Source organism: Saccoglossus kowalevskii, chromosome 9 (genome assembly GCF_978046115.1).
Source record: "Saccoglossus kowalevskii chromosome 9, keSacKowa6.1, whole genome shotgun sequence".
Taxonomy (NCBI): Eukaryota; Metazoa; Hemichordata; class Enteropneusta; family Harrimaniidae; genus Saccoglossus; species Saccoglossus kowalevskii.
The window spans coordinates 29,291,395-29,306,148 of NC_140649.1; the positions used below are offsets into that span (position 1 = coordinate 29,291,395).

The window sequence follows — 14,754 nt, forward strand, 5'->3', positions numbered from 1 at the left end:
CGGATCCGTTTTACGAAGAAATACGCAATTTCCGAAGAAGCGCGAAGTGTGCAGAATATCCAGTGTTCGGTAAACTTCGACGGTGTCTATGCCAATGCTACAGAGCGTGGCACGCATAGCATATACAATTAAGCCGATTAGCACCTTAAACAATAGGCGTTGCGAGTCTGTTGTATTACTAGTCTGAGGTATAGGTAAACATGCCAATTATACTGGATTCGTTCACTGGATAACAAATTTCACAAATGCGCATAAATTGATAGTACATACTAATAATTTAGATAATATACTAATTTGTTTATGTTTATTCTTTATAGAAACTGGTCACTATTATAGGGTACGTAGAGTAATGAGGCAAACAGTATTCTATGTAAATGATTTAACTAGCACGACAGTTAACAGAAATATTTTACAAAATCTAACTATTGTTATCTGCTGTCTTGTGAACAAATACGTAATATAATGCGTTGTAGTAAACTGAATGCGATAATAACACAATTTACTTATGTGTCAATTTAATTACGTGACATTTTGAGAAGCACGCCTTCACAGGATCAAAATGGCACACTATTGTATGTCCAATCATGTCAATTTCATAGATTGGCAGAATCTACGAGTTTTACATTATTTCAGTGTTGTTTAACATGGTTCCAAATCGCACGAAATTAGACACCCGTCTGGAAATTCTTACATCATCACAGAAAAGCTAGGAGTTAGGACAATGTAAAAAAAAACGACGAACAAGTTAATCGGACGAAAATATTGCGCTGTCACTCAATTGAGTTGCCATGGTACAAGCAATGGACGTAATTAATCGAACAGATTCAAAGTAGAGGTCAAATACCTCAGGTTTAGTCTAAAATTGTTATCTAGCTGGTATATATGTTGCCATATGACGTCACACATTGGAACTAAACGTTACACCCACCACACCCATGCACAACACGTCCCTGGAGATATATGCGAAGTATTGCTTCCTTGCAGACTTGACAGGTCATATTTCACGGGTAGGATTCGTGTTTCAAAAGACGCATTATTATGCAGACAAGTATCGGTAACTTGCTCGCTTAAACCACCTCAAGTGAAAAATACAAGACAGCGACCTGTTTGAGTGAACAGTTTGCACATATTTACGTATAATGGCAATTTAAATGACATATTCAGTTCAACACCGACGAAAATCGACAAAAGGTGCAACAAAGTTTCTCCTGTTGTTGGAATGACTCCCGACTCAGTGTTTTAGTACTGATTTGCATATGAATAGCAGGCGTATAAGAAAGAAGGTGATAAGCGAACCGTAACGTTTAACATAAAAGGATTATTGGTGCGAGTACGAAACCTTCGTCGATATCAGCAACAAAGGCCAGATTTGAGTACAGTTGAGTCAAACTGTGTGAATTAATTGACATTAGTTACACACATTCTAAGGCTACTGTTCCGTGTGAGCTATCATCGTCGACGAGCAGCCTTTTTTCAGTCACAGAAATGTCGACTGGAGGATTTTCCATAATATGTGTAGTCCTGCAGTTTTTACTCATATCCAGCGTCTTAGGTGAGTTCACTGTTTGTATTGCCTATAGTGTTAACCTTATGGGGAGTACAGTGTCCAGTTCAGCGCTGTGAACTAACGTATGTGGGCATAGTTGTTTACTGATTAGATCGACACGTCCCCACCATGCACCGTGGTTTGGTAAGAATATTTACTGCATTAATCCAGTAGAAAGTATGTCGTTTACGTAAGTACAGTAAGACAATGAGTGCCCATAACCAGCATTGTTGTCCCCAAGGTGGTCGATCAACACAGTACTAGTATGTCAAGTTGCATTCAGTAAATAAAGTCCATTGTCGGTGCTTGGAATTTTATTAGCGTAGTCATTGTCAATGGTCGTCCAGTACGACAAGTTACTCCATGATGGACGTACTAGTGTTAGTGTTAGTACTACGTCCATTTTTACACCTACAATTTGTAGCATAGACATGTTACACCTCTTGAGACTAGAATTTTACATTATACATAATGTAAATAGTTTGTCATTATAGTGGTTATATATTCGCATAACATAGATATAAGGTTATTATTATGAGTGTGCTTACGCTAACACTTCATTGGTGGAATTTACAATGAAATATGACGGTCACGACTTTATTTTACGTATATGTTAAGTCTATATAATTTGAGAGAAAAAAAGTTTATAACAAAGCTGTTATCAATATAATCATCAGTAAATGAATTCAAGCATACGAGATTGTGTCGTTTGTAACTACATTCATTCCTTCTAGTATATATTGAATGAATGTACAATGTAATTGGTAATGATTTTTCAAACTTTCACACTGTATTGACTTTTATGTATTATTCAATGATTTACGAGTCAATGACACGTTTATAAACGACATACACACTGCATTGATTTTATTCAAAGTTTGATTTCAATTTCCCATTTCTTAATGCTCTGAAAATAGAACAATTAATTACATATGTCACCCACGTTAGAAATAAAATCATAAACGGTGTTCATTTTATAGACTTAATGATATGCGCGTCTTTTACACGATTGACAATGTTATCCTATATACCTATATTTTATAATGACGTGGGTCCCATGCGTAATATACAACGCGTGTAACCAGTGTTTTAAATTACCGGTCGTCCGGTCTAGTTTTCTGCCGGGCCACAACGATTTGTAACGTCCACCTCTTTTTGTGAGCATTGGAATATATGACGAACGTCAGTCAGTAATCTATTAATTTAAAATCTGTTTTGCTTGTTATTCCATTGTATTTGTTATTATAAAAAAATGTTTGTCGCTTGCTTTTTATCAGGGCCACTAACTGCCATAGCTGGCAGGCCTGGTGTCTACCACGTTATTTGTGGGGAATGTATAACACTGCGTGTATCAAACACTGTTAGTTTAATTTAGAACGAACGTTACAGAGCAGGGCGCTTTGGACATTTGGATGTGATCGTAAGTTATTTGCAATTTTTAACATTGTTACCTGCTTATCACTGACGTCATAGATAAATGAACAGAGAAAACAACATTCATATATTCGAATCAGAATACGATGCTGTATTAACGACCGTCGCTGGGTTACAATGATGCAAGTACTCATCATTATATCACGGGTAAATTCTCTCTCTCGGGGTCTCCACACTTGTCAGGGGGGAATCTCTTCTCGTCTCTATATCTCGTCCCCTTGAGGTACGGGATCGGGAAAGTCACTTATACTTTACAGTCAAATAAGACACACACAACGAAATACGTTTCAGCTCTCGTCTTAGTCGGTCAATCGAGCACTCTATAAGACACAAAGCCCTGGGGAAAAATCCCCAAGACTATCGCAAGTCTGGCCCAAGACTCGCCCAAGACTGCGTCAAGGCTCGCTCCAAGTCTCTCCAGGACTGCTCTAGACTGTGTCAACACTCGCCCCAAGTCTCTCCAGGACTGCTCTAGACTCGTCTATTGTAGAGTACTTGCCAAGACCGACTCAAACTCTCTTTATTCATTTTCAAAACTCTAACCAATTACAAAACAGTAAAAAGACTCTAGGGCGTAACCTTCAATCATACAGCCAATCACACTAAGTACTGAATACGTCATATCTTTTGATTAATCGTTCACTACATTAATAACTATGGATACCAACTGTCAGAATCGATAGAATAGCGTCGGTTATCTGGTAATTAGTTCCAAATCACTGAGCCAAGTTCCGTCCAAAACTTCAAATAGGCCTGAACGATGACAGACATAACACAGCAATTCGATCGTAATCAACTAATTAAGTCGGTCAACAGATACGCGAAAACAAATTCATGACAATTACATTAATTAAATAAATTAATTGGAATTCAATCCTTATGACAACAGGTGGTCTTCTGTGCTTAATCAGGCTTCTATGGCTTTAGAACGACAATACGAACTTGAAAATTCGGCAAATTTGATTGAGAAATGTATATATCTATTTTTCTTGGAAATATTGTATTACTTTGAATTTTATGTAAACGTGAGATTAACCTAAATATATGCATCTGTCATAGTGTCTCATCTTGATCGATTTGATCATCTTGAGACCTCGCGACTTTGCGAATGATATGAAATATCTCATAAAACATGTGTGTGTATAATTTACCTACGTTGACTACAGTCCCCATCTATGATTTACTACTCGAGTCAATTGGATAACAAAACTTACAGTCACCCATGTAGACCCACTATACAGAGTCCAAATTTGTTATGTGTAAAGATTTCACTGATTCGTAACACTTCATCAAATCTAACCCAATTGCTATTTTCCTGTATTGTGCTTGATATTTAAATCACGCAACGCAAGACTTCAATTTGACAAATAAATAACAGAGATTAGATGTACAGTTCATAAAGAGGTTAAATCGTAGGGATATGCACAGACCAAGTGAAACTGCCGAGTGCTTATATTATTTGCAATGATGATAGTACTTCGGAATGTCGATGGTTTGTGATAATTCAAGTGAAACTGCCGAGTGCTAATATTATTTGTAATGATGACAGTACTTCGGAATGTCGATGGTTTGTGATAATTCCATCTTGTCGGCTGACATGTTCATTATATTATATTATAAGATGGAGTTCATTGGTCATGGACTTGCGGCGCTGTTTTAAATAATTTCTGACAAGCAACCAGACTGTACAGCCTGGTATGAAAATAGTACAAATATGGTTTGCGCTGTTCAGGTATCAAAATGTGGAAAATATATTAATTGATATTTAAGTATAATTCGTTTGTCAACTAATATTTGTTTTTTCCTTATTATGTTGTCATACAATACACTGATATTTATATTCTTACATGTATTATCTAAATTCAAGTTGTGTACAGCAGTAGTCCATTCGTGACAACCTATATTTCACAACTAGTTTAGCTGAAATGGTAATTGGTTTCATCAGTATATCACGTGATAATGAGTATACACTAAATGTATGCATGCCTGTAAATACATAGACAATTATGCTAGGCTAAAGTCACCTAAAAAACAGTCATTCAGGTAATGTTTATAATGGTAGACTGGTAGAGTATTCCCGTTGTTCACTGATGAAATACACACGTTGTTCAGTGCCAAGAAGATCCTGCGAGGACTGTCTCTACGGAGTTTATCAGCAATGTCGTGACTGCACTACACTACGCACATTATTTGGTTTTTCAGGAGACTGTGTTCTACCAGCTCATCCCGCTAACGTTGACTGCTATACTACAACATCAGACGGGTTGTGTGGCGACTCTGCAGCAGTGACGTCACCTGGTGGTGTGCTGGTCATTGGCAGTGTGGTATATGTACAATGTAATACTGGTTTTACGCCAACAATAATGGGGTATAGCTGTTTCACGATACTGGGTACATCAAGTCTAGCGCCAACACTTGGTGATTCTGCGTGCGCACGTAAGTAACATTGTTATTGTTTGGATTTTGATATAATTGTACAACACTGTCTTCATATTCAGTGTCTGAAAGGTTTGGACTCGGTGAGATACTTCATTGACACGTGTTTCAACATCGTTCTTATAAGATGCACTCTTGTGACGAAGTGCACTAAACCGGATGTTCTCGGCCGTCACTCTGATCTTAATTTAGGCAGTTGTTAAATTCTAAAGAACGAACGACTAAAGTGTGCAAAATACGAATGCGTTAGTTAATTTATTTTAGCAGTGTTTATCTGATTCGCTCATATCTAATTTTTTTAAAACCATCATTTTTCAGGACTTTGTCCTGATCCTGGAAATCCAACGCTGGGGTCACGTGGTTCGGAGCCAACATTAGATGGTACATACTACGAACAAGGTGACCAAGTCACGTTCATATGTGATGTCAATGCCACTACGTACGGTGTAGATACGTTTACGTGTGACAACGGAGACTGGTATGTCGGCGCAAATATACAGACACGCCTCCCACCAGAATTGTGTTTCCGTAAGTAACGAGCGAGAACTGTAGCCGTGAGTAGGCCCTCGCCGACCGAACGGCATCAGACCTTGGAGCACCGCGGAGGGCGCAACTCACGCGACTCGTCAGGCTAAACACTCACCGATGACATTGACGTATTCAAATCATTTGAATCATTTAAATAAACATAGCAAAGCATAAAATCTAGTTGGAGTAATGCGAATTCAAATTCGAATTTGCAGTAAACTTCACAAAATAGAACTCTCATCACATAATAGGATGTTTTATCATAATACTAGTATATAAATCCAACTCAAATTAAATACTAAATTCCCGTGTCGTACCATGATCGGCCTTCCTGTGCTGAATATAGAATAGGTGGATGGCGAGTTTGTTTCGTTCAAATGATCGGAATGTCATTTTCCTGATACAGTGATTTTCCTCAGTGGGACCATTGACCCTGGTCGTGAATTCAACAGTGAATTCCCGTTATCTCATAAATGAGTAATTGCTATATACGAGTCTATACAATCTGATTAAAATCTGATGTAGTGTACGGGCTTGAGATTTATTTTTTATTACTTTTGTTATTAATGCCTTTTTATTTTATTTTTTTACTTTGATTTTGATTTTGTGATTTTTTTTTAATTCCGCCGTACATAGTGGGAATTTCGCGACCCCCCCCCCAAAAAAAAAACTATATTAACATATCCCCACAAGGATCTTATTTTAATCAGATTGGAGTTTATAGAAATATTAACACCCAATATTTATTTCCATAATCAGTAAATTGTCAAAAACCCGAACCTCCAATAAATGGCATTGAAGTGGACGGTGCAAGTTACGTTCATGCTGGATCTGTTGAGTACGAGTGTGATAGCGGGATAACAATGGCAGGCAGTTCAACTCTCACGTGTTACAACGGAACTTGGGACAATTCGGTACCACTATGTGGAAGTAAGTATTGATTGATAATTGAAAAATTGTATCAAAGCTCGATAAAAAGTAAAAAAAAATAACTTTAATTACCAGTTTACAGAAAGTCGATAAAATATTATCTACAAAATATGTAAATCTAGCATTTGGTTTTACTTCGCTGTTCACATTATACAGTAAGCAGTTTTAGGTTATATTTTAGAAAGATGTATAACATGTTTCTACTCCATCAACCCGGTGAGTCATTGTGCCCTCACCGGCATACTTGAGAGTTTGTGCCCATATCACAAAAAACATAACGAGATTTATTGCCAGACGATCCAAACATGTCTATAGTTGATAGTTACTTAGCACCTAATCTTATCATTATTACACTTTCAGGTGTTATAATTACCCAAGTGATTACCACGATCAGTAATGGCCAGCCTGTAGTGCCGGGAGAGGAGAGTGTTCTGTCTTTACTCGTTGATGCTACTAGTAGCAGCATAGGAGCCGGCGTCAGTGGGACTGACCTCTGGAGTCTTAACGTCTTCCTCAGTGACTCAAGTTCAGGGGCAAAACAATATAATGAATCGACGGTGATGTTGACGCAGGCAGATAAAGACCAGGATCTTGCCGCAGGTGGCGCTATCAAATTCAATATTGATTATGCTGTGACAGCATCGTCCTGCGCTGTAGCGACGTACGCTTGCGTTGAATTACAACAAGGCCCGAACACGGAGTTTACGCTGAATGGATTTGATGGCGATGATAGTAAATTGATTGGATGTTCCTCAGTGACATGTGGTGAGTGCCATTAGTAGTTACAATTAATATGAAGTAAAATAATAATATTGATAGTTCAAATAGTATAACAGTTTGTTATTGGCATTAGTAATGTAATACATATATTCCCAGCATGCTTCACGCCGAATTCAGCCAGTCTGCAGAGAGGAGTTCAAACGGCCGACGCATCTCCATTCTATTCTGGTGACACGTTAACAATGTCATGTGATGGTAGCGATGGTTACAGCTTATTTGGCGGCCCTACATTGCAATGTGAAGACGGAATGTGGTCAGAAGACCCGTATGCCCTGCATTGTTCTGGTAAGTCCCGACCATTTGTATTTATATTCTAGCAATATAATAATATTAAAAATCTATCTTGGTTACTCGACGCGAGTTAGTGAGATGATAGGCATTTTCTTTTAGTTCTGAATTTTATAAAAATATAGCAGGCAATTAAATAAGTTTGTTGTTTATTTCCTAAAAAGACCATTAGTAATTGCGTCTGAATTAATATTTACGATAGTGTATCAGAAAGCTATTCTCGTCATGGTAGTGACTTTTCTGTAAAATTATATATTTCATAAGGTCTGCTTTACTCGTCTAATACACAACATCCATTATTACCTTCTTTTTTTTTTTTTTTACAGAAAACTGTCCAAACCCTGGTGAATTGACGAATGGCAGTGTGACATGCCAGGATCCCGAGCAATGCTACGCGCCGTTGACGCAGATCACGATATCTTGTGATGATGGTTTCCTTCTTCATGGTACTCCGACGTTTACATGTATGCTGAATAATTCTGATTTCTCCGTGAAGTGGTCACCGACCCTCAATTTTACTACAGGTGTCCCAAGCTGCCTACGTAAGTGACCACTTAGTTACTTCGAAATAACGAAACTAGCTCGAGCACTGCACAATAGGATCAAACTAACAGTACAAGTTGGTTCTTTCACAGAGTCATGTCAGGCTCCGGGCACTCCCGATAACGGACAGCTAGTTGAGGGCACCCTTCCGTCAACATCAGGACAGACTATAAGATATGCTTGCATTGAGGGTTATACGGCGTCGTCTTCAGCTGCCTTACAGTGTCAAGAAGATGGGACATGGGATAAAGAAGTGCCAGTTTGCTATGGTAGGACTTTATGCAAACATTATACTGTCAAGTTAACGGCGCCACCACTGGTTGCTACAATGCCATTGGTTATTTTTGTCTGTGGGGCAAAAATCGCAGTTGCCGAGTCCAGTGCAAACAAACTTCCCAGTTTTGTCTGAACCTTGATGAATCTAACTTTCATGACTTTTGTTTCCTAGGTAACTGTGCGAAAAACGATGAAACTCCTCGTCTAGAATGGGTGCCGAGCAAGGATGAGTACACTCATGGTGAATATATCAGATTTAGATGTACAGATCTCGCGGTATTTGAAGGTGGTGAGATGGTACAGTGTCAGAACGGAACATTTGTTCCGTCACCACCTACTTGTAAAGGTGAGTAAAGTATCCACCTGCAACAAACGTGACTCTCGGACAATATAGTAAAAAAGTGCACAGTCAGTAAGTTCAGCAGAGTATGTTGGGAGAAATACGTCACACAAAACGTTCGTTTCTTCATTGACAGGTTGATCCTGCCATATCTCTGGACAAAATCCTCTTGTTTAATTCACGGAACTAGATTCATGCAAGTTGAAAGATAATGAAGCCCAATGATTACCATTGTGTATACTAGCGAATGTATTAGAATTTATTAATTTGATTTATGAATATTCAATTTTATCTTTTGGAACTGTTATAATATGTATACATGTCTACATTTTTTTTGCAGAGACTGAGACATCGAGTGCTACCAAAACTGTTGTACATATGTCATGTGTGTTCGTAATCCAGACCTCTATAGCGATGATTCTATCCGGTTACTCGGCATAACAGCATTATGTGTTATCTTAAACCATGCGAAGTTGAACAAATACAGTTTTTGGAATACCCCGAGAAACGAAAACTGTGAAAAGTTCATTATTTATCATATATTTTATACGGATGCAATAAAGTATTGATTATCAGATATTAAAATCTGATTTAATTTAATAATCATATTGGACGTTGTGCTGTCGGTTGCCATGGAAATTATAGCTCCCGTCCGTGCTACGCATGGTCGGGAATAATCTCAAGCCCTTCATATAATTGTTGTTTAATTTTTTGTAAGCGAGTTCTTTCAAAGCAAATCAGTTTTTCTTCTCACATGATCATATGCTTACTGTACGGTCAAAATGCTGCTGTTTTGTATTTTTGATGGTTACATAATTTATACAAACAGCGCCCTCTAGCGACGAATATTTTGACGTAAATGGGTTCAGTGTCGATATTGTTGTGGTATGTAGTCCGTGAAAGTGAAATAGTTTTTTGCGAGATTTACTATATTCTACACCAAACTATACAACCTTACAACAGTTGGTCGTTTGACGTCACAGAGACCATCTCATCGTCAGAGGGCGTGACATACAAGTATCATTCATGTGGGTGTTTATTACTAGTATATCATTTATTCATAGTCAGTCCTCGTCACGATTTCTGCACTTTTCAATTTCAAGGAAATGTGACAAAAATCTGACTCTGACGTATTATTCGTTATATAACAGGAAACATGCACTCCGTGTGTATTACATGATTTAATAACTCACGTATTCAAATTTCATATCTTGAAAACTACATTTATTTAAATAAAAGTGTCATTGTTATATCATATGTAAATATCATGTCCACGTGTATATTACGCTTTGTGCTTCTTGCATGTAGTAACACTTGTTCATATACTTCTTACTAAAAGGTAACTGAACAATAATACCCTCCATGTATGTCATTCAAACGCATAATTTAAAAAAAAAGTAAACATCGCATAGTTTATATGCGTAAAATATGGTCAGCGATCGTGCTGTGCACACAAATCCTGTTCATTCGCGGACATAATTTAATGCATTAAATCATAGTGGCTATGAATTCAATGAATTTAAAAAAAATAAAACACATGGATCTCAATCGAGCCAGGTGCACTATAAACACCGATGTTTTCGCGTAATCATACCAATTTAATGGCCCGGGCGGTGTTCGTTTTTGATGTAAACAAACAATGTATTTTACAGGCGTTGTGTATGACGCCATCCACCGCCCTTTAAAATAAGCCAGCTCTGATTTGCGAAGCACACAACGGCGGCAAGAGATTGATTTACTTGTAAGCAAAATCTAAAAAAAATCAGAGCAACGGGGAAAGTGTTATATGGTAGCGGGACTATTATTTGCATACTTGTTTTCATCTTCTAATTGTGACCACATGACTACAAATAGACCCAGGAAAGTATATATTTTTAGAATCGCCAAACTTCAAGCTTTAAAAAGGTGTGTTTGCCATGCCTGTATCTGCATTCTATGACCCGTTACTTAATCAAAGGTGAAAAATTACTTTTTCTGTAAAAAAAATAATTACGCATTTATGCTGGCGATAAGAAGTATTTTTTTCACTTTTTCTAGTTGTTCAATTGTCTGGTAAATTGAATGTGTCTGGTCAGTTTTATGCAAGCAACGCGTTTTAAAAAAACAGTGTGCTGAATTTCAATTACTGTTTTAGTCGCATCGCCCCCAACTCAAACCACAACTCGTTAGTAAATAATCGATGAAATAGTTTGTCTGGACACATTCAAGTTACTCTCACTGTCACCTCAAAGCTGTGAAAATTTGGTGTTAATCCGACGACAATAAGTATACGTTATTTTTTGTTAAAGACCTTGTATTTTGAAAAACATAAACTCCTAGAAAACGTCCATGAAGTAACAGCAAAGATTTTCAAGTTTGTTTATCGGCACAATCAATTTGTTTTCCCATCAAGGTCTTTTTTAACATGTGTAGGGACATCCAAATGTGTAAGGCTATTGGAAACCAAAAAAATAAAGGAATGGGATAGCTATAATTGGACAAATTCGGCATATGAAAACACCAAAATCAATGATGTTTTTTCAGTGGCTGTGTGACCTTGTGTCTGAAACATTCATATGCAAATGACTAATCTGTGAAACAAACAGGGGCGGAGACAAACCACTCAAATGTTTGGAAACACTCATTGTGTGTCAGATAGCTACTGATAACACATCCTAACATTGCTTTGTCTTGAGTTTATCTTTGAAACTTATAGGCACACAGATTAAACATGTGTTGTTGATTTTGGAAAACACTACTGAGGCTGCCTTGCTTCCCTTCAGAAAATCTACATTTTAACCAACTTACATGACATTCTATGTTATGTTGACTTTATCACATGAAAGTTTTTAGTGCATTTCATCAATTAATAAATAAATGTGAAAATCGTAATTTTCAACACAAATAATAGTCTCGCTACCTTAATTAAGGTAGCAGAATAGTTTTTTGGGCACTTTTCACATTTTTTTTGAAAATCACACGAATAGCTCCCTAAGGCATGCTACATACATTGTTGTTTTTATTTTATTGAAAAAAATATATCTTGTACAAGTAAACTGATTTTTTTCTTGTGTGCAAACAAATGGCCAAGTTTTTGTTTATCCAGTGTACACCAAACTAGTGCATCTCATTATGGTTTACAAACATAACTGAACTGAGGGTAAATAGTTTTAAGTTGAGCCACTTTCTTTATTTGCTATTTACAAACAACTGATAAGATATCTGTTTGTAGTTTACACACAGCTGATAAGATGTGTGCACTGCTGCCTTTCTAGACAGGAAGTACAGCAAAGACAAAACAATCGCTTTTGAACAACAAATTTTGAATAAACAAAAAAGTACATGAATGTACCACTTCAATGTAATTATATGTTAACAGAATAAAAACTTGCAATAAATTTCTGTAATATTTTTTCTTGGCTTTGTCATTGAAAGGTGTCTAACCACGGGGATACTTTCCTAGTCCAGAAGTAATGCAGTCACATTGGAGGAGGGGGCTTCCTTTTACAAAATATGGTTGCAAACAATAAAATACGGTCATCTGTGGTGGCTATGCATTGCATGAACATTCTGGTAACAGGCCACAAACTACATGTAAAGGTTGATCAATGATAAGAATATGCTTGGACCTGGTTTATATAATCCATTTTTCAGAGAAGTTTTCACCAAGTAGGCATATTTGCATGTTTAGGTTTTTCTAAATTCGTAAATTATGTTACATGTAATAAATCTGTCTGATAAATACTTGGTTTTTTTATTTAATGTGCTCATGCGAACAAAATGCACGGCAACGAAATAGTAGCGTGCCCCCCCCCCCCCCCCCCGAGCCGACGTCTTGACATCGGATAGTGGGACAGTGTTTCACGCAAGGCAAGGGTTGACTTTTTCGTACGACTTCGGTAAAAAATAAAAGTATCATCTAAAATCTAGGTAGTTTTTATAGATGATAACAATGAGTCCGGTTACAATTAAATGTTGAAGAGATTCATCTACAAGTATAAGACCCGAGGTTACTGTCAAGTGACGGTAAAACTCTGTTTTGCGGGATTTGATTTTAAAGCACAGGAAATGCTACATGCCGGCATATATCACTGGGTCACATTTTACAATTATTCTATTCACACCAATTAAAAAACAGGGCAGCTTCCTTCATTATTGTGCAAAATATGCAAAGAAGGAGAGGGTTATCAGTAATTCTTTAGTTTAGTTGTCATTCACTAATTATGGACGAGATAGTAAGCACGCGAAAATTTTCAAGAAAAAGAAAGCGAGGAAGAAAGAAGAAAAACGTCAAAAGAATGATCACTCTTGTCAAAAAAGATGTTGAAAGAGACGATGCTGGGTTCGTACAGAACGGATTTCCCCGTCGAAACCAGTGTCAGCCATGAAGTGGGCGAAGAAAGTGTTACCGTGACACTGAGAGTCCGATGAATCAGACTTCGATATAGTGGGTGATACTCCGGTTCAAAACGTTCGAGAGATGTCTGTATCTCGCAGGAAAATATTGTTACCTTCCGACGTAGAAGAAGAAAGTGAGAGTGAATGTCACGGCCGATCGTTTGAAAACGGCGAGATTCGACTCGTTGACATGTCACTGTTGAATGGCGCCCTAGAAAAAGAGATTTGTCAATTTTGCAAAGTAGGCATTATCTCAATAGTGGAGCGCAGGCGTCACGGTCTAGGCAGTCAGTTTGAATTTCTTTGCACGCAAGGAGATTGATTGTATTCGATCAAAACTGAGCCAGCCTAGCTTCCCGTCATCCCGAAAAAAGGGAGCAGTTTTCGAAATAAATAGAAAAGCTGCCATTGGAATGCGAGCGATTGGAAAGGGACGGCGCGCTCTGGTGAAACTGTCAAGCTATTAGGGGTTACCTCGGGGGTTACCTCAACCAGTAACGGGTCCACCCTATCGCCAGTATGTACGAGCTGCCTCCAGGAGACTCCGAAACTCGTGGCATGCTTGAACTAATAAGTTTACAAACACAACGGCCCAAAAATAAATACACAGTATTTGCAAACACTTCAACTGCCAAGTGCAGTGTCTGTATTGTTTGTTACTCGCAAACAGAACCGCCCACTTTGCATAATCCAAGCTTTAATGAATGACGTCACCGTTCGTTATCAGCACAGACCGTCACAAAACTCCATAGCGTGAAAGAAAACGGCCAAAAAAACAAAGTTTTTCACAGATATAAATGTCGGTTCATGATTTTTCTCGAAAACAACTTTCAAAGCATTTCATTTACAATTAGCCCATGTAAATTTTGCTGCTAAAACGGGAGTTAACGTTGATTGAAGTTTGAAATCATAAAAGTGCCGATTTCTCGGTGTTCGGTTTTTGCCAATTACCGTTGACCTAATTTTAAATGGCGTTTCAGTGAATAGCGCTACGATGTCGCCGTTTAACTTTTCTTACTCTTGGATATGTTGGCTTCATATCCGTATTTGCATATTTGCAAAATTCTATTGCGTTTTTTCATAAACCTCGTGCAAACCACCGGTATACTCTAACTTTAACACCAACAAACGTGCTTGAAATTTGTGATTTTCGGAAAGAAAAAAAAAACTTAATGCAAAAAATAGAAATACGGATTTAAACTTCATGACCTTTGCTTCAAAACAGTGTAAAGTTTTTGATCGCATGAATGACTGTAGAGATGACAATTAAAATTTT

General features: G+C 37.6%; 1 protein-coding gene across 1 annotated transcript; it reads left to right on the forward strand.

Annotated features, from left to right (window-relative positions):
* Window positions 1-1,357: 1,357 nt before the first annotated feature.
* On the forward strand, window positions 1,358-9,686 carry LOC100366517 (sushi, von Willebrand factor type A, EGF and pentraxin domain-containing protein 1-like). Its single transcript, XM_002736829.4, has 10 exons — window positions 1,358-1,552; window positions 5,183-5,416; window positions 5,735-5,944; window positions 6,704-6,874; window positions 7,235-7,639; window positions 7,751-7,939; window positions 8,269-8,484; window positions 8,578-8,754; window positions 8,934-9,107; window positions 9,442-9,686. Exons 1-10 carry the CDS (start codon window positions 1,486-1,488, stop codon window positions 9,540-9,542), a joined length of 1,944 nt encoding a protein of 647 aa, XP_002736875.1. The 5' UTR covers window positions 1,358-1,485; the 3' UTR covers window positions 9,543-9,686.
* Window positions 9,687-14,754: the final 5,068 nt, after the last annotated feature.